The sequence below is a fragment of the Sturnira hondurensis genome, unplaced genomic scaffold (genome assembly GCF_014824575.4).
Source record: "Sturnira hondurensis isolate 20B ecotype Veracruz unplaced genomic scaffold, ASM1482457v3 Scaffold0001389, whole genome shotgun sequence".
Taxonomy (NCBI): domain Eukaryota; kingdom Metazoa; phylum Chordata; class Mammalia; order Chiroptera; family Phyllostomidae; genus Sturnira; species Sturnira hondurensis.
In genome coordinates, this window is record NW_028074020.1 from 437,795 (window position 1) to 463,235 (window position 25,441).

Genomic DNA, 25,441 nt, shown 5'->3' on the forward strand with positions numbered 1-25,441 from the left:
AAAACAAAAGAAGCCTAAAGTTAGTAGAAGAAAGGAAATAATAAAAATTGGAGCAGAATTAAATGAAATAAAGAACCAAAAAGCTATACAAAAATTAATAAAATGGAAAACAAGTTCTTTCAAAAGATTAATATATTTGACAAACCCCTGGTGAGCCTCACTTAAAAAAAGAAAAGGCACATATAAATAATCAGAAATGAAAGAGAAGCAGCTACCACAGATATCACAAACATACAAAGAATTGCACTAGAATACTATGAAAGACTATATGTCACCAAATTCAATAAACTAGAAGAAAAATACATAAGTTCCTAGAAATATATATCCCTCCTAGACTGAATCATGAAGAATTAGAAAATCTAAATAGACTGATCAACAGTGAGGAAATTGGAACAACCATCAAAACCTCCTAAAGCACTAAAGTCCATGACCAGATGGCTTCACTAGTGAATTCTACAAAACATTCAAAGAAGATTAGACACTTATCCTCCTCAAACTCCCCCAATAAACCGAAGAAGAGGAAATACTTCCTAACATATATAATGAGGTCAAATCAACCCTGATACCAGAACCTGGAAAGGATGACACACACACAAAATTAAAGTGACAGACCAACATCTTATGAATACAGATGCAAAAAACCTAAACAAAATATTAGCAAATCATATACAGTAATACACTAAAAAATTAATACATCATGATCAAGTGAGGTTCATTCCTGAGCACCAGTATGGTTCAACCTATGCAATTAGATCAGCATAACAGACCACTTTAATAAAATCATGAGAAAAACAATATTATCGTATCATTAGATGCAGTAAAAGTATTTGGTAAGACATAACATCCATTTATGATTAAAACACTCAATATAATTGGTACAGAAGAGTAGTATCTCAACACAATAAAGGCCATACATGAAAAACACTCAGGCAGTATCATACTCAATGGTGCATAACTGAAAGCTTTTCCTCTAAGATAAGAAATGAGACAAGCATGCCCACTCTCACCTCTCTTACTCAACACAGTGCTGGGAATCCTAGCTAGAGCAAATAGGCAAGAGAAAGAAATAAAAGGTATCCAAATTAAAAATTAAGAAGTAAAAGTGTCACTCCTGGCAGACTACATGATTCTGTATATAGAAAGTGCTAAAGAATCCACCAAAGAAACTATTAGAAACAACTGACAAATACAGTATAGTTGCAGAATACAAAAATCAATGTACAGAAATTAACTACATTATTATACACTAGCAAAGAAATTTCAGAGTAAGGATGAAAAAAGCAATTCCTTCTGCAATTGAAGAAAAAGAATAAAATGCCTAGAAATAAAATTAAGAAAGGCTGTAAAGGACCTACATACTGAAAACTACAAAGCATTATTATGAGATTAAAAAACACAATGAAATGGAAAGCTATTTTGTGCACTTGAATTGGAAGAACAACATAGTTAAAATATCCACATTACCCAAAGCAATATACAGACTTAATGCAATCCCCATCAAAATCGCAATGACATGTATTAAAGAAATAGAACAAAAATCATCAGATTTGTATGGAACTACAAAGGACACCAAATTGCTAAAGCAATCCTGAGAAAAAAGAATGAGACTGGAGGTATCACACTGACTTTGAATTATACTACAAAGCAACAAAAATCAAAACAGCATGTTACTGGCAGAAAAACAATCACACAGACCATAGAACAGAATTGAGAACCAAGAAATGAACCCACATACAAGTGAACAAATCATTTTTCAACAAAGAGTCAAAAATACATAATGGAGAAAAGCAAGCCTCTTCAATAAATGGTGCTGTGAAAATTGGAAAGCCACAAGCAAAAGAATGAAACTAGATTATAGTTTGTTCCCATAAGAAAAAAATAACTCAAAATGGATCAAAGACCTAAATATAAGATCTGAAGTAATAAATTACAAAGAAGGTACCCCCATTCACTGTTGGTAGGAATAAAATGGTATACACACTATGGAAAACAACATGGAGGTCCCTCAAAAAATTAAGAATAGAGTTACCATATGACCCAGCAACCCATCTTCTGGGTAGCTACACAAAAATTTGAAATTACTTACTTGCAAAGATCCATGCTCCCCTATGTGCATTGCAGCATAATTCACAGAGGCCAAAACATGAAAAAACCAAAGTGTCCTTTGACAGATGATTGGATAAAGATGTAGTACATGTATACTCATTTCACTGTACATGTAGTACAGTGAAATACTACTCAGCCATAAGAAAGGATACAACACTGCCATTTACGACAGCATGGATGTATCTGAGGAGATTATACCAAGCAAAATAAGTCAAACAGAAAAAGTTACAAGCCATATCATGTCACACCTGTGTGGGATATAAAACTGAAAGCAACAAATGAACAAGCAAGAAAACCAAACAAAAACGCATAGACACAGACAACAGCATGGTGGTTACCAGAGGGAAGGGGATTGGCGGGTAGTAAAGGGTAAAAGGGATGAAATACTTGGTGACAGAAGATGAAAGAAATTTTTTAAATGAAAATACAGATGGGCTGTAGCTGACATTTTTAAATTACTTTAAAGTATAGCATATTTGTATAAACCTTTGCAATATAATATACGTGTACCAAAAGAAACATCAGACTGTATACTCTTATTAATATTATAGTTAACTGAGTTTTTATCACATATCATGAATGTAGTTTTCAAAAAATGGATTATAACAAAAACATACTGTTTGGAAGTTTTCTCTAGCCAAAAGAACATGGCTGGAAGAGTCGATAGACTTTATTAATTTTGTTCCTACCTCTGCCATGTGTAAGTGAAGCAGCCTTCACCAAATCAGAAATTACTCTACTTCAGTGCTCTCATATAACAAACTGGTTATGTCAGATGGATCTTTAAGGTCCCCTCCAAGTATGTGATTTATATATTGAGCACAACACAGTATTTTTATGTTTAAGAAGGCACTTCAGTTTCAGCAGTGATGAAGATCATTATAAACCTGGATCACCACCTTAAAAAACATGTTCACAGTTATGAAACAACTGTACTCTGTTTCAGTTAATTTCACTGAACCTAAGCAAGTCTTCCAAATAAAAATGTCTGTCCAATGCCTCTTCTCCTAATTAAAATCCACATATCCCATCCTTTAAATGTGCTAGGTAAAAATAACTCAGTCTGAGAAAGACAAATATCATATCATTTCACTTATATGTGGTATCTAAAGAACAATATACATGAACAAACAAAACAGAACCAGACTCACAGAACAAACTGACAGTAACCAGAGTGGAGGTGGGAGGGGATAATGGGGGAGGGGGAGGGGTTTTCAGGAATATGTATAAAGGACACATGGACAAAACCAAAGGGGGTAGGATCCAGGGTGGGAAGTGGGGATGGCTGGGGTGGGGGGGGAGTAGTAGGGGGAAAATGGAGACAATTGTACTTGAACAATAAAATAATGTAGAAAAAAGAACTGAGATTACTTTAACATCACCACTATCTGCAGAGACAGTTGATTTTTATATAGAACATTTCAAAGGAGAGTCTTGAACAAACCTAATTTAAATCCCTCAGCTGGTTCCTATCTGAGGGAAATCCACTTATGAACCAATTTTGTGTGGAAGGGGACATCAAAGTTGATTTTGTCCACAACTGAATAAGAAAGGAATGTGCTCTCCTTATTTCCCGCTTCTTTGAATCTGCACAATACATGGCTGACCTAACATGAGGCACACTGAATCATAAGTTTTGATTCTGCCACTTGTTAGTTTTATGACCTAGTGTAAGTCACAAGCTGTCTAGTTCTCAGTAGATTTATCTATACAATGAAGATACTAAACTACTGTATCTCAGGTTACTCACAGCTTTAAAAAACGGCAATTCTATGAAAATATCTACAGAAATGAAAATCATAAAATAACAACATAAACAGAGATGTCTACCTTAGTCATACCCTCTCTAAAATCTTAACTCCACTCCTCTGTAAAACCAGATCTTGTAAAATTAGAGACTAGTATATAGGCCTCACATAGTACAACCTAATAGCTAAGCATTCTTTAAAACTAATTAGAACTTTCTAAAACAATTTAGATGTAATCCTTTTTGAAAGAAAGCAAACTGATTTTAAATGACCTCATGTTATATTTGTAAATGTTTCCATGTTATGTCTCCTTTCTACCCTAAAGATGAATACTATCTTATTCAATTTTTTCACTTTTCCTTTCATTTCTTTTATTTAAGTGGAGTTGCTCTTAGTTTCACGTGTACAATATAGTGACTCAACCTTACAATGCAATCACCTCACTGAATCTAATTATCTGCAAATTTATCACAGTATTATTGACTATATTCCCCTTCACCTTTTTAGGCGCATCTCCCTACCCTTTTCCCCCTGGCAACCATCAGTTTGATCTGTGTTTATGTGAATCTGTTTCTGTTTTGTTTCGTTTGTTCATTTGTCTTAGAGTCCACATATGAATGAAATTTAATTCAGAAGATTATGTATCTAAGCAATACAGTTACTCATATACTAGCAAGGGAAAATTTCATCCATTACACTAAAATGGATGAATTTCATGGCATAAAAATTATATCTGAATAAAGTTGTTTTAGAAATTCATGTGTAAGAGTGTCTGACAAGAAATCTGTCTTATAGTTTGACCTGCTATTGTTTTATTAATAATTGGATTTGCCTGTTATTAATGTACCTGAACAAATTCCTTTAACTGACAGATTTTCTACTTTCAAATTACTCTCTTTCCTTTGATTCTAAAAATGTAGATTAATAAATTAGCACGAGTACTTACCTGGCAAGAATCTGCTTCTCCCTCTTCCATTGGCTCATCAACCATTTTAAGATGATTTACCTGCAAAATATTGTTCAAAAACTGAAGTTCAAGAGTACTAGAACAAGAGTAATAGCTAAGAAAATATAACCCTAGGCATTTCTCTTTGCAATCTAACAATAGCCACACTTACTGAAACACAAAAAACAAAGGACATACAGAGGGTACTTAGAAAAGGAACATTATTAATACAGATTCCAGCTTGTCTATGAGGATCATTGAATTTCAGAGCCAAATGTTTTATTTCATATTATTTAGAGCTTCACTGTGATGAATGAAACATATGACATGTGTACTTTCATTAAGACTGTCCTCAACCAAATATTTATGAGATGAGAGAAAACTGCCACAGGAAAAAATCTATTGTGGGAATCTATTCAAAGCAAGTTAGAATGGGAAGAGTTTTACATAATTACACTGTTGTGAACCCACTTCCTTTCTTTCAGTTCTATTAAATTTTTAGTTACTCTACAGAAGAATAAACTGTAGGAGAAAAATGTAAGTGGTTGTGGAAAAAATATTTTAACATACAAAGCTCAGTAGGTAATAATATTTACTCTTCAAGCAGTCCTTCAGGAAAGAGTAAGTGTAGAGGACTTAGAACAAGGGTCTATAAGCTCTGGCCCATGGGCCAAATGTGGCCCACTATCTGTTCGTGCAAATAAATTTTCACTGAAATGCAGATATCCATTTGTTTCCATATTATCTCTGGCTGCTTTCTCATTGCAACAGCAGAGTTGAGCAATTGACAGAGACCCTATGCCTACAAAGCCTAAAATATTTACTATTTGGTTCTTGACAGAAAAAGCCTACTAACCACTGATCTAAGATGTTTTAAAACTAAGCAACAGAAAGATAGTATAAATGAATGAATTTTACCAATGCCTATTTATGAGCCCACAGAAAAGTAAAAAATACAAATAAATAAAAAGAGAAAACTAAATTAAACAAAGCTTTTAGTGACGACCGAGACGGAACAGGTCTATCCCTCCTCTGATTATAAACTAAAACCTTTAGACAAAATAGAAAATGAACTACCTGAGTACTCTGAAAATTAATTAATAACATGAAGTTCATGGAGGGAGATCAAAATTCGAAGAATAACCAGCACTGTAGTGAGTTGCTTGAGTTTATTTTCTACATTTATCTCCTGACTTTGACCCAAAGAAAGACTGATTCATGGCATTCTACAATGGGCATAAAAAATTTCAAACAGAAATTCCACTTTCTGAACAGAGGACCAAGAAAAGATGCACTTTGAGCAGGTGGACATAAGAATCCCAATTTTTCCCCACTTTTTTTTCACTTTTTAACTCCTGATCCTGGTCCAAAACAAGCCCTAATCAAGATAAGACCTACATCTCTGTAGTCAGAGGAACCAGAAAAGAGGCCCATGGGATAACAAAAGTATGGAGGTAATCACTGTTATTTTTTTTCACTCTCTCCTTCACTTCACTCCAAGGCCAGCCCCAAAAGGGCAAAGCTGTGTGACAGCATGAAAGGCTAAGGCCCAGAGAGAAACTCACATTTCTGGTCAGATGAACAACAATAAAGGGTCCATGGTAACTGGAGAATCCATAGAAGAAATCATGGGGAGGATAGAATGGGAGGAGATCCCCTAATTCTCTCTATGAAGAGACAGGAGTCCTGGTGTCAAGTACAAACTGTGGAATAGAACCAAAGACACCTAACGAAGCTTTGGAAAATGAACTGCAGTATCAAGCACTGCTTAAGCCTCAGACTAGCCACTGAATTAGCACATGCACTGAGTGGCACATGCAGGGTACTAACACAAACACTCAAAGTCTAATTAACACAGGAACCATCATCCAGAGAGGGTGAGGTAAAACATTAAAGCCCTGATCAACCCAGGTAGATTTTCTGCTGAAAAACAACAAAAAAGTAAAAATCAATAGGCTTCAGTTACAGAATAACTCCATACTGAAGTATCTAACAAGGAATTAAGAAAACAATATAAATATGCTCTTTTGGGTGAAAAACACACTCAAATGAAATAATAAAAAGTTATCAGCAGAGAAACAGAACCTATAAAAAGAATCAAATGTAAGTAATTGTAGAACTAAAAATAATATACATGAAATTTACAAAATCCTAGATGAGCTCAATAAAAAATGGAGATGACAGAAGTACAGTAGCACCTCATTACTCACCAGCTTCAGAACTCATCAAACCATTTTTATGAGAAAAAAAAGTTTCAGCACTCGGTGCTTGCTCAGGACTCACAGCACTTGGCTAGAACTTGTATCAGTCACCATGCCATCAGGCAAGAGAAAATGCTTCATTGTTCAGTACGCATTGGTCTCAGCACTCATCTCAAGTTCCAGAACGAATTAACAAGGACCAAGGTACCACTGCAATAGTAAACTTGAAGACGGATCATTAGAAATTAACCAATATGAACAAGAAAGTGAAAAATTATCCAAAGCAAATCAACAGAGCCTCAGAGACATGTGGAACAATAATAAAAGATCTAAAATCAGCCCTGGCTGGTGTAGCTCAGTGGATTGAGCTCGGGCCTGCGAACCAGATGATCGCGGTTCGATTCCCAGTCAGGGCACATGCCTGGGTTGCAGGCCAATTCCTGGCAGGGGCCAGTTCCCAGCAGGGGATGCATGAGAAGCAACCATACATTGATGTTTCTCTTCCTCTCTCCTTCCTTTCCCCTCTAAAGATAAATAAATAAAATATTTTTTTAAAAAAGATCTAAAATCAATCTCATTAACATCCCAGAAAAAAAAAGGGTGGTACATAAGAAGGTACATAAATAATGGCAATTCCAATCATATAAAATGTTGAGAAGAAGAAACTCTAGAGACAGAAAATAAATTGGAGGTTCCTTATGGCTGGGGGATGGATAGATGTGAGTGACAGCTAAAAAGTAAAAAAGATTATTTTTAATGTGATACAAATGTTTTAAAACTGACTGTAGTGTTGACTGTACATATATGACAATATACTAAAACCAATTAGGTTGTCCATTTTAAATGGGCAAATTGTATGTTTCTATAAATTACGTTTCAATAAAGCTGCTTTTAAAAAATGGTTGAGAATTTCACCCTGGCTGCTGTGGATCAGTGGATTGAGTGTGGCCCTGTGAAGGAAAGAGTCACTGGTTCGATTCCGAGCCAGGGCACATGCCTGGGTTGCAGGCCAGGTCCCCGGTGGGGGCATGCGAGAGGCAACCACATATTGATATTTCTCTCCCTTTCTATCTACCTTCTCCTCTGTCTAAAAATAAATAAATAAATAAAATCTTTAGAAAACAATTAAAACATGGTTGAGAATTTCCCAAATTTGGTGAAAGATATAAATTTACAGTTTTAAGAAGCTCAATGAACACCAGCAAGAACACAATTAAAGAAAGCCACCCCAAAACATAATAAACTATTCTAAACAAAAGGAAAAAGGCAAAGTTTTGAAATCAGTAAGAGAAAAACAAAATATTACATAAATATCAAATGAAATAACTACAGATTTCTTGCAAGAAGTCATGAAGGTCAGAAAACAGTGGGAAATATTTATGTGAAGTAAACTTAAATTTATGTAACACAAAAAAGTACACATGAATACATATAGAAGCTTTGTCCATAATTATCAAAAACTGGAAACATTCCAGATATCCTTCAACTGTTAAGTGGAGAAATAAAAAACCATTCATCAATAAAAAGGAAAGAACTACTGATACTTGTAATAAAATGGATAAATCTTAAATGCATTTTGCTAACTGAAGAAATTTAAATCCAAAAGAATAATATGTATGGCAACAAGTATATGACCCTCTGAAAACTTCAAACCTATAGTGAAAGAATTCATATCATTTGTTTCCAGCGGAAGGGAGTAGAAGAAAGTGTATACCACTCAGCAATGAAGAGGAACGATCTATTGATACATTCAACAACATGGATAAATCTCAAATATATTATTGTACTTAAATGAGAAAAACAGCCTCAAAGGCCTACATACTGTATGATTCCATTTATGTGACATTCTGTAAAAGGTAAAACTAAAAAGTATGGAGAAGAGATTGGCAGTTGCCAGAGGTTAGGCCTAGGGTTAGGAGTGTACTACAAAGATGCATCAATGGGAATGTGGGGGGAGGGTGAAGAGACTATTCTGTATCTTGATTGTGATGGTGGCTACACAAGTCTCTACATTTGCTTCATCTCAGAAATGTGCAAGAAAAAAAGAGTGAATTTCACTACATGTAAATTTTAAAATAAATGTGTTAAGAAGTCAATTACCAAGCATTGTTTATTTGACTAGGACTTTATTCTAAAAAACTGAATGAGGAATAAATAAAGTCATCAATAATGTCTATTTTGCTAATAGATCCATCAGTCTTTATCTTACTTGACCTTGCTGCAGCGTGCTGCAGTAGACCATTCTCTCTTATATGAGTCTTTGTCTTCTATGATAACACTTTCATTTTCTTTTGCTTCAATTTATTTTTCTTTTTCAAAATCCTTGAAATATTTTAGATCCTCAGGAAATGGACTTTGGTCTCCTCATCTCACTTCAGACAGCTAATTTACTGACAAGACTCACACTTACTGAGACTACTCTTCTTAGCTCTTGATCCACACACCCAAGTGCCTATTTGACATTCCCACTTGCTTATCTCATATGCCTCTCAAAAATAACCAATACAAAAAGGAATTGGTGACCCTCTACATCTGCTTTCCTCTAGGTTTACCAATTTCAATACACAGCACCATCTACCATCTTATCTTAAAAGCACAGATAGACTATGAGGGATGGGAAAAACAGTGATGGATTTATCATTAACGTATAGGAAAAGGCACATTCAACAAAGCAGTGCACAAACCAATTTTAACAGGATTCTGATCACTGACATTTGACTACAAAATGACTCTCAGGATGACCCATGTAAAAAGGAAATACTGCTCACTTACTCACTACTTCCCATTGATACCATCTCATGACTAATTTATCATAAAACTGTGAGTCTGAAGGAACTAGAAATAAAATAAATCTAAATAATCCAAAAAGATCATTGTATCCTAAAAATCATTTCAGTCTATAGAAAGAACCTTTTAAAAACAGCCTCTCCAGCACTCCCACCTCATCCACATTCAGCAAGGTACCAAGTTGTCACTATAAGAGTATTAATTTGTATAGAAGACCTCAGTATTCACTGATATTTAATAAAATGTAAGACATTTTCACCTGCATGAAAACAAAAATATTTTCAGAATTCTAGAGGACATTCATTTATTAAAAAAAACATTTGTAATATGAAAAGACTGTTTCCCAGTTATTCTGACATATTGTATGTGTATGTGTATGTGTATTGTATTGGATGTGTATGTGTATGTATTGTATGTGTAGCATATTGTATGTGTATGCTACAATACATACAGTTTCCCCAGTTGCCAAATAAGGAAGAAACAATTTCCTACAGAAGACTCTGAAAAGCTTATCAACAATTATAAAGGTAACAATAACTAACTTAAGTACTCCAAAACCCAAGTGAATAGACTATCCTAGTAAAGAATTCTTTAAAATTACTTTCTTCTTCTCAAATAGATCACTTTAAAAGATTCTTGGCTTATATTTAAGTATTTTACCCATTTTGAGTTTATTCTGGTGTATGGTGTAAGTTGGTGATCTAGTTTCATTTTTTTCCATGTACCAGTCAGTTCTGCCAACACCATTTGTTGAAAAGACAGTCTTTATTCCACTGTATGCTTATGCCCCTCTTTGTCAAATATTAACTGACTGTAGAGAATTGGGTTTATTTCTGGATTTTCTATTCTGTTGCATTGATCTATATGTCTCTTATTATGCCAGTACCAGACTGTTTTGATAGCTTTGTAGGATTGCTTGATACCAGGTACTGTGACCCCTCCTACTTTGTTCTTCTTTCACACCATAAAAGCTCTGAGGAAAATACAGGCATGAAAATTTCAGATATCCCATATAGCAGTATTTTTGCCAATATATCTCCCAGGACAAGGGATATAAAGAAAAAAATAAACAAATGGGACTATATCAAACTAAAAAGCTTCTGAACAATCAAAGAAGCCATCATCAAAATGAGAAGGGAACCAACTGTATGAAAGAACATTTTTGCCAATGATACATCAGACAAGGGTTTGATCTCCAAAATATGTAAAGAACTCACAAAAGTCCACACCACAAAGACAAAAAATCCAATTAAAAAATGGGCAAAGGAGGGAGGGCTGGGGTGGTGGAGAAGGGTAGGAGGAAAAGGCTGAAAACCATACTTAAAAAAACAATAAAAAATGGTTAAAAAATGGGCAAAGGACCTCAACAGACACTTCTCCAAGGTGGACATACAGAGGGCCCAAAGACATATGAAAGGATGCTCATCATCACTACCCATCAGAAAGATGCAAATTAAAACCATAATGAGATACCACTTCACACCAGTCAGAGTGGCCATTATAACCAAATCAACAAACAATAAGTGGTGGGGAGGCTGTGGAGAAAAGGGAACCGTAGTACATTGTTGGTTGGAATGCAGACTGGTGCAGCCACTGGGGAAAATGGTATGGAATTTCCTCAGAAAACTAAACAGCCAAGTGCTGGAAAAAGCCTAAATGCCCATCGCTAAATGAGTTGATCAAGAAACTGTGGTACATTTACATGATGGAATACTACGCAGCAGAAAGAAGGAGCTTCTACCCTTTGCAAAAGCATGGATGGACTGGGAGAGTATTATGCTAAATGAAATAAGCCAGGTGGTGAGGGACAAATAGCACATGATCTCACCTATAAGAGGAATCTAATGAACAAAATAAACTAATGAACAATATATAACCACAGTCATGGACACATGAAACAGCCTGAAACTGACCAGAGGGAAGGAGATAATGGTGGAAAGAAGGGAAAGGGACTAGACAAAACAAACATATGAATGACCCATGGACATGGACAACAGTGTGGGAATTGACTGTGGGAGTTGGGGTAGGATGGGTGGACAGAGGCAAAGAGGGAAAAATTGGGACAGCTCTAATAGAATAACAATAAAACTTATTTTAAAAAATAAATAAAAGATTGTTGTCAAATAGAGATACTAAAGTGAGATACTATACTCGCGCAATCTCAGAAAATCACATGGGTCATCTCAAACCTCTCATTTTCTTTACTAATGACAAAGGCAATTAAATATGGAAAACTGAACAAAAATATATATTTTTCCCCCCAGATCCTTAGAATTGGAGCTGGTGTGGGAAATGGACATATAAGTACATATAATTTTATAAAAGGGTTATTATCTGTCCACAATAACTCTGTTCCTGTGTTGAAGTCAAGACCAATTAACAGCGCTCATGGCTTGGTGCTGAAAGATATACTGAAGAAGGAAGTAGAGAGATAAACAAGTAAAAAAGAACAAGGTAAGGGTAAGTGAGAAGAAATATGGGTGATAATTATTAACAAAACATACACAGGACACCAGTCTTCACAACAAATTTGATAGTGTTAGAAACTTTCAAGTGGCCTCTAGGATCCTCAAATTCCACCTAGTAAACAAAAGCACTACATTTATACAGTACCTAATGTTAAAATGTTTAAGTTCACTTCTAGAGAAAATTTGCTCTCAAATGAGCTTCAAGTTTATAGGTTAGTCACTGACAGATATGGAAAGAAGAGTTCAATTTTTTTTCACTGCCTTTAAATAACTACAGCAAATTAGATCTAAACTTAGAGGTGAGTCCACATCTGCCTAGCATAAAGGACTATGTCTGTATAATAAATTAGCCCATGGCAAAATTAAAGAAAGCTCCCAATTTACCAATGAGGCAAAGTGATTCTAAGATGAGCCTCCACAATTCTCACCTCTTGGTGTTCATGCCTTTGCCTAACACTCACCGCTTTGAGTGGACTGCACCTGTGCCTTGCTTCCACAATCAATAGAATATTGGAAAGGTGATGCAATTTCATTTCTATTCTGTTATAGAAGACTCAGGAGACTCTTTTTGCTGGCCTGATTGAAGTGGTCATGTTGAAGAAGTCTACATAGCATGGCAGCCTCTAGGTGTTATCAGTAGCCTCCAGTGAATGCTCCAAAAGAAGCCAGGGTTCTCAGTACTACCACCACAAGAGAAAGAATTCTGCCAAGAATCTGAGAAAGTACAGCATACTTTCTCCAGTCAGTCCTCCAGATAAGAACATAGGACAGCTGAAATCTTGATAACTGTTTGTGGGACCCTACAAAGAAGATCTAGTTGAGCAATGCCTGAACTTCTAACCAATGGGAACTGTGAAATAATAAATATCCTGATTTAAGCTGCTAAATTTGTGGTGATGTTATGCAACAATGAGTAATTAATACAATCAGTATTACTATTGTATAAAAATGTAATTTAAAATTATCCTCTAAAACACACTTTGTAAAAAATTATAGTTTAATATTTTACAATATTATCTTTACTTATTAAACTCATGTCTTTGTTCTCATTTGGTAGACATGAAACTATAAGTTATATACTAGTAAATGAACTAGGAAAAATAATCAAGTAGAGCCAAATTCCTGTTAAACAAAAATAATAATAGAAATACCTAAATAATTTTGGTCTTAATTAACTTAAGATTGAGTGGTTATATTTTATCCTTTATCTTATTTTCTGAGAAAATCAATTACCAACTTTATAAACACAACATAGAAAGTAAAATGTCACATTCCTTTAACAATCAGGGATATTGCAGTGTCTCAAGAACCATCACCTTATATACATACAATGGATTATTACTCAACCTTTAAAAGGAAATTCTGACATATGCTACAATATGGATGAATCTTAAAGACATTATGTTAACTAAAATAAACCAGTCACAAAAAGAAAATACTGTGTAATTCCATTTATGTCAGGTATCTAGAGCAGTCAAATTCATAGAGACAGAAAGTACAATACTGGTTGCCTGAGGCTACAGAGGGAGAAATAGAAAGTTATTGTTTAATGAGTAAAGAGTTTCCAATTTGCAACATGAAAAGAGTTCTGGGCCTGACTGGTATGGCTCACTTGGTTGGGTGTTGTTACACAAAGCAAAAGGTCACTAGTTCAATTCCCAGTCATGGCACATGCCTGGATCACAGGTTAGGTACCCAAATGGGACATACAAGAGGCAACTGATCTCTCTCTATACTGTTTCTCTCTCACATCAATGTTTCTCTCCCTCTCTTCCTCTCTCCCTTCCCCTCACTCTAAATATACACAAATAAAATATTTTTTTAAAAAAGAGTTCTAAACATTGATTGTACAGCAATGTGAATGTACATGATACTGTAAACTTAAAAATGGCTAACACGGCAAATTTTATGTTGTGTAACAATTTCAAATGCTATAAAAATAATAAAATAATTATTCTACCATATTCCATATATTTCTTGTCATAAGCATCTAAACTTAAAGCTACTTATGGACAGATGCTGTGATTTATTCATGAGGCAGGCAGAGTAGTACTATCATGAAAAGAGCAATGCTTTGGTTATAAGCAGACCTAGGTTTGAATTCTAAAAGTGTACTTTTACTGCCTTGAAAAAGTTTCTGCAACTTTCTTGGTTTCAATTTATTCATCTGTAAAATAAGCAATTTAGGATTGTTGTCAGATTAATATAATGTTCTTAAAGCAGCTAGCACAGTATCTGATATGTGCCCAAGAAATGCCCAATGTGTGAATATTTTCCAGCCAAAACAAAATACAGGAAAAGCATATGAAGCATTTTAGTTAATAATTTACCAAAGTTGAATACTGTTACCTGTATACAAAATAATACATCTGTGAATCAAACCTTACTACTACTCTATCATACACTACTGACTTAACAGTTTTACTTTTGGCATGTCATATTATTATGGGATGATTACTTTTACCAATAGAACCCCTTTTGATCAACTTTAAAATAGTATTCCAAGAGAAAAATCTTCCAAACCACTCCAAAAAGGTACATACATACTAATGCATATATACCTTGCTTTAGAGAAACACAAATTGAAGGGAAGTACAAAGTATCTTTGTATATTACTATAACAAATTTTATAAATTTCACAGTCTTTTTTGAGGGGGAGGGGTGCATTTCCAAAACTATGTGTCTTTTTGTTTTGCATCCCACATAGGAGGTTTAATTTATATCTCAAATTTTAAAATACTAGATATTTTCATAGGGTTATTAACAGTTATGACCATTTCCCCAGTAAATGTTTTATCTTTTTAATCTTTTAAATTGAACTCTATATTGACCACAGTACTTATGGAAAATTGGATAGTGCCTACAACATTCATGTAAAATTATTTCTTTTAATGTCACATGGCTTTTTAATATCCCTGCAGTTTTTACCCCAAATGCTTTATCATTTTAAACTCACTCACCTAACCACTGTCATTGCTTCAGTGAAGATATAAAAAAGAACAATTCTGTATGAAATTGATCTGATGGAATTGTCTTTTAAAGAGTCAGGATAGGCAAGTGTGCACCACCTCCAAGCTATTCATTTAGTTGGGTATTTAAAACCAATTATGAGAATCTGCTATAAAATAAATTAGTTGATAAAACATATCCATGCTCAAATCAATTTATAAACAAATTTAAATATGGATGATCTTTGAAGTATTTCATTCTGGGTTACCTGTGCTTTTGAACATCAAACCAATCTTTACCAAGATTTGATGTCATATCTTCTTTTTTTCCTTCCTCCTTACCATACACTGACTCCTATCCATAAATACTATATTACTTATTAAGTATCTGTTCTATCCCTCTAACAGATTACAAGCTCAGTGAGGGAAGGAATCACATCTAATGATGCTCTATAACCCCAGTATATAGTATATCCTCTGAAACATAGCAGAGCCTAGAAAAATACTTGTGGAATGACTGAATTTGTAATGTGAATAAATATAAAAATAACTTCAATAATAAATAACTGCCATAGATTTTTCTTAGATATTATTTTCTTACCTGAAACATTTAAAAACCATTTTCAAACCTAATTTCATAAAGTATTTCCTATGAGTCAGTTTGCTTCTCAATTCTGAATTTTAAATTCTGATAGATAACAGAAATTCAGCTCTTTCAAAATCATTTTATTTTTTTTAAACATTTTATTTATTTATTTATCTTTAGAGGGGAAGGAGAGAGGGAGAGAAACATTAATGTATGGTTGCCTTTTGTGCGTCCCCTGCTGGTAGTTAGCCTGCAAGGAACCGGCCTGCAACCCAGGCATGTGCCCTGACTGGGAATCGAACCGCTATCCTCTGGTTCGCAGGCCCGCACTCAATCCACTGAGCTACACCAGCCAGGGCCTCAAAATCATTTTAAAAAGAACCCATACACAGATTGGGTCATTCATAAGATTTTTTAAAAGTACTGACAAATTCTTGGTATTTCATATCTATATGCAAATTAATTCAAAAGATTATATTTTTTTAGTTAGATTCATAACTCTAAAATTTGTCAGCAGCATTAGTACAAACTTAACTTCACAAAACATATTCTGAAGCTGTTAGTCTAAACTGGGGCCAATGGCCTAAGACTATTTTTTTATATTTTTAAAGAGTTGTTTTTAGAAAAAGAATATGTGATAGAGGTTATATGCAAAAAACAAATTCTAAAACTCTAAAATACTTATCTGGATCCTAACGAGGGTGGGAGGTGAGGATGGCTGAGGTGGGGAGGCGTGGTGGGGGAAAAATGGAGACAACTGTACTTGAACAATAATAAAAAATAAAATAAAATACGTATCTGGCTCTTGGTCTAAACTATATACGTTTCAATATCTATAAATTAATTAAATTTTGGATGACACAGGAATGGCAACATAAGAGATCTCCTTGGTCTCTCCCCTTGAAATTTTAACAATTTGAACAGCTATAATTCAACAAAGGATTCCCCTCTAATGCACAAACACATCTGAAAGATCCACTCACTGAGTCATCTAAAGGTGGGCAAGTGGGAGCAAACGAGGGAGGCAAGAAGGGAGAAAAGTTGAGATGAGACACCGGTGCAGTCCCACAGCCAGGAGCTTATGGCTGGGCTCAGCCCAGACACGGGAGGAATCAGGCTGTGGCTGGCACTCACTCCAACTGGTAGGAGCAAAGAGATTTGGTGGGCTTTCCCACAGAAGTGAGCAGTACAAGCTGGGGATGAACCCAAAGACCTGGGCAGAGACACAGCGCCTTGTGACCATGGTTGTCAGGCAGTCCACATTCCAGGCAGAGAAACAAAACCACAGAGTCTAGCCACCCTGTAACCTCCCAGAGCCCACCTCCCTTTGGCCTTGGTGTCAGGTTGTTGAGCACATTATCTGCAAACCTGAGAACTTATACTACAGAACCACTTATTTCCCTGACCAAAGGCTGCACTCTGTGACACAGCAGGGACCACACAGAGGTTGAGATCACCTTTTTCAAGAGAGCAAAACAACAAAGAAACCAGCTGGGATCCCATAGACCAGTACAAACCCACACACTGCTACTCTGATGACAGCATCTGGCTCCAGAAGACAGCCTGAAATTTCACTAATTTGGAGACCCAACACTCACTGCATTTCCCTGCAGTTTTGGACCCCCAGGGCTGGGGCAACCACAGCATAAGTGAGGAATCAACCTACCCACGGAACACCGCAGGGTGGAGGTCTGAATAGCCACAGAAGAGCAAGAGAGCTAATTAGAAACTGGTGACTCAGTGCTACCTACTAAAAATCAATAGAAAGAGCCCTTCATATTGATCTGCTATATAAGTGCCAGTAATACATAGATGCCTACACAGAGAAAGAATCCATTAAATAACATGAGTAATCAAACTAACAAGACAGCTCAGAAGGGTAAGATCTCCAGGGGGGGGAAAAACAACTTCAAGACTTGGAAATATGTGATATAAACGAAAAATAATTCAAGAATGCAGTTGTGAAAAAATATAGACAGGCAACTCAATAAGCACAGAAAAATCACTGAACGAAATGAGTACCCTACCAAAAGAATTGAAACTTTCAAAAAGAACCAAACAGAAATTCTGGAGATGAAGAACTCAATAAAAGAGATCAAGAATGAGCAAGCAAGCATAGGAAATAGTCAACCAAATGGAGGAAGGAATTAGTGATGTAGAAGATATAAACCTAGAAATGATGCAGAAGGAAAAAGAAACTTGAGCATAAAAAAAAAATATGAAACAACTCCACATGAACTAACTCCATCAGGAGAAAATCCCGTTCATTACAGCAAGAAGAAAAATACTTAGGAATGAATTTAACCAAGGAACTAAAAGACCTGTATCCAGAAAACCACACAACACTGAAGAAAGAAATTAAGGAAAACACAAGTAAATGGAAGCATGCACCGTGTTCATGGGTTGGAAGAATTAGCATCATCAAAATGCCCATACTACCCAAAGCGATCTATAGATTTAACACGATCCCTATCGAAATACCAATGACATATTCTGCAGATCAAGAACAAATATTTCAAAAATTTATATGGAACCATAAATGACCCTGAATAGCCTCAGAAATTTGAAAAAGAAGAACAAAGTAGGAGGGATAACAATACCTGGTATCAAACCATATTACAAGGCCACTGGAATCAAAAGAGCCTGGTACTGGCATAAGACCAGACACATAGATCAATGGAACAGAATAGAGAGACCAGAAATAAACCATGTCTCTATGGTCAATTAATATTAGACAAGGAAGCAGGAACATAAAATGGAGTAAAAATAGCTTCTTCAATAAATGGTGTTGGGATATCTGCACAGCTACATGCAAAAAAATGAAACTAAATCACCAACTTACACCATATACAAGAATAAATTCAAAGTGGATAAAAGACTTAAATATAAGTCATGACACTATGAAATTCCTAGAAAAGAACATAGGCAGGAAAATCTCAGATATTCCATGCAGCAATATTTTTATTGATATGTCCTCTACAGCAAGGGACATAAAGAAAAGAATAAACAAATGGAATCTCATCAAAATAAGAAGCTTGTACACAGTTAAAGAAAACATCAGCAAAATGGACAGAGGACCAACTGTATGGGAAAACATATTTGCCAAGGACACATTGGCCAAGAGTTTGATATCAAAATATATAAATAACTCACACAACTCCACACCAGGAAGACAAACAATCCAACTAAAAAATGGGCAAAGGACCGCAACAGACAATTCTCCAAGGAGGACATACAGAGGCCTCAAAGACACATACAAAAATGCTCAACATCACTAGCCATTAGAGAGGTGCAAATTCAAACGAGATACCACTCTACACCAGTCAGAATGGCCATCATAAATCAACAAACAGTAAGTGCTGGTGAGGTTGTAGAGAAAAGGGAACCCTAGTAAACTGGTGGTGGGAATACAGACTGGTGCAGCCACTGTGGAAAACAGCATGGAATTTCCTCAGAAAACTAAAAATTGAACTGCCTTTTGACCCAGCAGTGGAACTGCTGGGATTATACCTACCCTAGGAATCCTGAAACACCAATTCAAAACAACCTGTGCACCCCAATGTTCATAGCAGCACAATTTACGATAGCCAAGTGCTGGAAACAGCCTAAGCGCCCATCAATAAATGAGTGAATAAACACACTGTGCTACATATACACAGTGGAATACTATGCAGCAGAAAGAAAGAAGGAGCTCCTACTCTTTGCAACAGCATGGATGGGATTGGAGAGCATTATGCTAACTGAAATAGGCCAGGCAGTGGAAGACAAATACCATACGATCTCACCTATAAGTGGAACCTAACCAACAAAACAAACAAACAAAATAGAACCAGAGACATGGAAATAAAGAACTGACAGTAACCACTGGGGAGAGGGATAACAGGGGAAAGAAGGGGAAGGGTTATCAAGGAACACATATAAAGGACCCATGGACAAAGCCAATGGAGGGGGAGAAGGGGGAGGAAGGGAAAATTGAATGTGGGAGGTGGGGGTGGGTAGAGCAGGGGAGAGGAATAGGGGGAAAATAGGGACAACTGTAATTGAACATCAGTAAAAAAAAAAGTGTCGTATCTTTCTCCCTTAAGTTTAGACACATTTGAGATAAAACATCTCTTCAGGAAAAGCATTTACATTGGGTGTTAAAATTACTGTATTTCCTCTTAAAGTCTATCCCCAACTACTGTATAGGAGAAATAGATAGGTCCTATAATAAGAATAATTATCCATGACCTTTGAACTTTATGTTAGAGATTGAGAGATATTTTATTCATAATGAAGTCACTATCCCCTTACTTACCTAGTAATAAGGTATGCAGATTATACAACCTCTGAATTATAAGAGTAAACTATGTCAAAATCAGAACAACACTAAAATTGTTTTCATTGTTATGAATAAGGAAAATTTCAAACTACACAGCAAAAGCATACAAGACAGCTCAAATATATCCTTTGCCTCATCATATCTTAAAATAGCAGAATATACTGAAAAACATTACAATTCACAGAAAATTTATTTTAAAACTAATTGCTTAGGAACTGCTTTTTTTTCTTATTGGATGAGAACTACATATTTCTCTTTTAACTTTGGCCTCAAGTTGTAATTCTGTATCCTTGGCTATACACTATAATCTGGGCAATAACGCCCAGGCTCCCACCAGAGAAGTTAATTATGAATCTTAGCAAGTAAGGCACTATCATGGAATTTTTAAACTCCCAGGTATATTTAAAATGCAATCAGAGTGATTAGAAACACCAGCCTCAGGAAATCCAAGGCCAAATATGCAATCCAACTATATTTCAAATGTGTAGTATACCCTCAGAGACTGCCTACCTGTGTTCTAGTTCACCCTCCAAACCTATCCTCCATTCTTTCCATACAATTCCTAATTTATATTTTTCCTAATCTTCAATATCAAAATAGTTTTGTAGAGGAATACCTCATTTTATTGTTCCTTGCTTTATTGTGCTTTGCAGACATTGCATTTTTTGTGTACAAATTGAAGATTTGCGGCAACCCTACATCAAGAAAGTCTACCCACGCCATTTTCTAAAAGCATTTGCTCATTTTTGTCTGTGCCACATTTTAGTAATTCTAAAAATATTTCAAACTTTTTCATTGTTATTATACTTGTTATGATGATTTGTGATCAGTGATCTTTGATGTTACTATTGTAATTATTTGGGAGAGCCACGAACTGTGTCTATATAAATATGGTGCACTTAGTTGATACTAATGTTTTGTATGTTCTGACCCCTACACTGACCACCCATTCCCCAGTCTCTCTCCCTCTGCTTGGATCTTCCTATTTCTAATTTGCAACAATATCGACATTAGGGCAGTTAATAACCCTACAATAGCCTCTAACTATTCAAGTGAAAGGAAGAGTCGCATCTTTCTCACTTTAAATAAAAACCTAAAAATGATTAAGCTTAGTGAGGAGGAAATGTCAAAGCCTATATAAGCTGAAAACTAGTCCTCTGGAGACTAACAGCCAAGTTGTAAATGAGGTTTAAGGAAAGAAGCCATAAAAGCGCAAGGTGATGGAGGGGGTGGTATGAATGTGGGAGGTGGAGGTGGGAGTGGGCAGGGGGAGAGTAATGGGAGGTAAATGGGGTAACTGTAATTGAACAACAATAAAAAATTCAAATAAAAGAAATTGCAAGGCAAAGCAGCAAATGCTGACGTTAGAAGCTGCAGCAAGTGATCCACAAGATGTACCTGAGACAATTAATGAAAGTGACTACACTAAACAACAGATTTGCAATGTAGATGAAATGTCCTTACATTGGAAGAAGATGCCATCTCCGATTTCATAACTAGAGAAAAGTCAGTGCCTGGCTTCAAAGCTCCGAAGAACAGGGTGACTCTCTTGTTAGGAACTAATGCAGCTATTGCCTTCAAGTTGAAGCCAGTGCTCATTCACCATTTGGAAAATCCTAGGGCCCTTCAGGATTATGTGAAATTGACTCTGCCTCTGCTCTATAAATAGAACAACAAACTCTGAATGACAGCACATCTGTTTACAACATGGTTCACTGAATAATTTAAGCCCACTGTTCAGATCTATTGCTCATATTTTTTTTAAAAAAGATTCCTTTCGACTCATTGACAATGACCTGGTCACCCTATGTATAGCTCTGTGTATGTGTATGAGACAGACGGGCAGAGAGAGAGAGAGAGAGAGAGAGAGAGAGAGAGAGAGAAATGGAGAGAGTTTTATGTATGATTTGCTTCATTTCAGAGAGTATTTGAGATGGGTTACAAGAAATACAATTCAATAGAGGTATGCTTTGGAGATGTTGCTAGTTTGGTTTGGACCACCATAATAATACGAATATCACCATAAAGCAAGCCACACGAATATTTTTGGGTTTCCAGTGTATATCAAAGTTATGTGTACACTACACTGCAGTCTATTAAGTGTGCAATAGCATTATGTCTAAAAATGTACATAAACTTAAAGATTCCACTCATTGATAATGACCTGGTCACCCTATGCATAGCTCTGATGAACATGTACAACAAGATTAATGTTGTTTTCATGCTTACTAACACAACATTCACTCTGCAAACCATGCAACAAGGAGTAATTTAGACTTTTAAGTCTTATTACCTAAGGAATACATTTTGTAAGGTAATCACTGCCACAGATTGTGATTCTGCTGATGGGTCTGGGTAAAGTAAACTGGAAACCTTCTGGAAAGGATTCACTATTCTAGAATCAATTAAGAACATTAGTGATTCATGGGAAGCAGTCAAAATATGAATATTAACAGGAACTTGGAAGAAGTTGATCTCAATCCACATGGATAGCTTTCAAGAGTTCAAGACTTCAGTGGCGGAAGCAACTGTAGATGTGCTTGGAAACAGCAAAAATTAAATTAGAGGTGGAGGCTGAAGATGTGACTGAACTGCTGCAATCTCATGATGAAACTTTAATAAATGAGGAGTTGCTTCTGATGAATGAGCAAAGAAAGTAGTTTCTTGAGATGGAATCTACTCCTGGTAAAGATGCTGTGAAGACAGTTGAAATGATAACAAAGGATATTACATAAACTTAATTGAAAAACTAGTTGCACGGTTTGTGAGGATTGACTCTAATTTTAAAAGAAGTTTTACTATTTGTAAAGTGCACTCAAAGAGCATCACTGCATGCTACAGAAAAACTGTAAGAGGAAGAGTCAATTGATGTGGCAAACTTCATTGTTGTCTTATTTTTTTTAAGATTTTATTTATTTATCTTTAGAGGGGAAGGGAAGGAGAGAGGGAGAGAAACATCAATGTATGGTTGCCTCTCGTGGGTCCCCCACTGGGAACTGGCCTGCAACCCAGGCATGTGCCCTGACTGGGAATCAAACCGCCATCCTCTGGTTCACAGGCCCGCACTCAATCCACTGAGCTACACCAGCCTGGGCTCATTGTTGTCTTATTTTAAGAAACTGCCACAGTCACTCCAACATTCGGCAACCACCACCACCCTGGTCAGTTAGCAGCCATCAAAATCCAGGTGAGACCCTCCACCAGCAAAATGATTACCACTCACTGAAGGCTCAAATGATAGAATGTTTTTAGCAATAAAATATTGTAATTAAGTTTATGTAAATTTTTACACATAATGCTGTTGCACACTTAATAGACTATAGTATAGCATAGACATAGCTTTGGTATGCACTGGAAAAACCAAAAAAAATCATATGACCTGCTTTATGGGGATATTCACTTTATTATGGTGGTCCAGAACCAAACCAGCAACATTTCCAAAGTATGCCTCTATTGAATTGTATTTCTTATAAACCATCTCAAATATTCTCTGAAATGAAGCAAATCATACATAAAACTCTCTCTCTCTCTCACACACACACACACACACACATATACACAGCAGGACATCAAGTACACAAATAGAGGCTAAAATCTAGCTGCAACATAAGTTATATAGAATGCCTTCACCACAATTCAGAAAACATCTCTATGATCTACAAAAGACAAATTAGGCTTAGCTCTAAATCTATCTCATATTCAACTTCTTTCCTATCAGCAAGAACATGAAATAATCTTTAGAAATGACATAAAAGTGTAAACATGGTATAGGAAATTCTAATAAAGTACTAAAAGGCCTATCTTAAGATTGCAAGCACTCACCAGATCTTCAGAAATGCTGCTCAAGACAAAGACAGCATCCACCAAAAGAGAAATTACAGGAAGGGAAAAAAATCTTGTATTTCCTCCTCAAAATTATAGATGAGGGAGACTATGAAAGGAATGGTATTAAAACAATATGGCCCAAGAAAGCAGCAGCACCAAGACAGGCCTTACTATGGAATGAGGTAATGATTAGCTCTCTTGATGAAATAATCAAGGTAGGGAAACACAGAGGCCCTGCCCTGAAGGAACTGACCTGAATATTTCCAGACCAAACTTGTTTAAAGAAGACAGTCTTGGAGGAACTGGGAAGGGACCAGCGGAGGGGAGGGGCCAATAGCACCTTTTGTTTTAGAAATAAACCTTGTGAAAGCAGGTAAGAAATACAGATGTCCCTATTGTCTTTTCCGTGTTACAAAAAGAAGCACCAATCACTATTTTACAGCAGCCCTCTGCACCCAGGGTGCAGAAAGGACCAGAAATCTTTAGAGTGTTTTAGAGTGTTTTCCTCCTATTCAAGACAATGTGAATAAGGGAGTTAATTTTATCTTTCTATCTCCCCATTCTGCAAAGATCTATTTATTTTTGTATTAGTCCAGTGGCTAGTATAGACACTTATATTGGCAGAATGGTATTAAATATCCATTAAATTGAATTAAGCCCTAACACAACACTCCTAATCTCTGTGGTTTTTAATTCTTTCCTTTTAGTCCCCAACATCTAATCAGTTTCCACATTATAACTGTTTTATTTTTGCAAGGTGTCTACCATCAGTCCTCTCCTTTCTACCCCTTCTGCCCTAGTTCAGAAATCTCACTACTACTTCCACTGACTAATACAATAGCCTCCTCACTGGTATTCCCGACCTTCAGTCCTTCCCCAACTCCAATCCATCCTACACACTAACAGGTTATTCTTCAAAGCATAGATCTGGTCATGCCCCTCATGTCTTCAAAGAACTTTAGTAACTCCAATTTACAGAATAACACTGAAGCCTTAAACTGGCTTCAAAAGCCCATACAATAAGGGCCTAGCCCTACTACCTTTAATACATTGCTTACATTATCTCACACTATATTCTCACTATCACATCACAGCCTTATATCCTAGCAATATCGGATCCTCCCTTCCTCCAAACGTACTTCCATGCCTCTGCTTATATTGTCTCCATCCACCATAAATAAGGTCCTTTCATCTCTGTGAAAATATTAGACTCCCTAAGGCCCTGATCAAATTCCACCTCTTTCACAGGGCCTTACCAGATCGATCCCTAAACCACAACCGTAACTACCTCATTGTCGCTTGTCTTATGACTCGTATAATAACAATTTCTGCAAATGTCTATCTTGCCCATCTGAATGTAAATCCATGGGGGTGGGGCAGACTACCTGCCTTGTACCCAATAAACACTGGATGAACTAAACCAATTCCTACTATGACAAAAGTTCACACTAGGAGATAAAAAACTAAAAATTAAATGTGAAGCACTTCATTAGTCAGTAATAAGA

The 25,441-nt window shown here is 36.0% G+C and overlaps 1 protein-coding gene across 3 annotated transcripts in view; it reads right to left on the minus strand.

The window, feature by feature from the left end:
* RPS6KA6 (ribosomal protein S6 kinase A6) overlaps nucleotides 1-25,441 on the minus strand; it is a 121,822-nt gene that overhangs the window by 91,427 nt on the left and 4,954 nt on the right. For all 3 annotated transcript variants that reach the window (XM_037027897.1, XM_037027875.1, XM_037027886.1), the window contains one exon: nucleotides 4,801-4,860. In XM_037027897.1, the coding sequence (XP_036883792.1) occupies nucleotides 4,801-4,845 (45 nt within the window). In that variant the 5' untranslated portion in view covers nucleotides 4,846-4,860. The remainder of the gene's footprint in view (nucleotides 1-4,800; nucleotides 4,861-25,441) is intronic.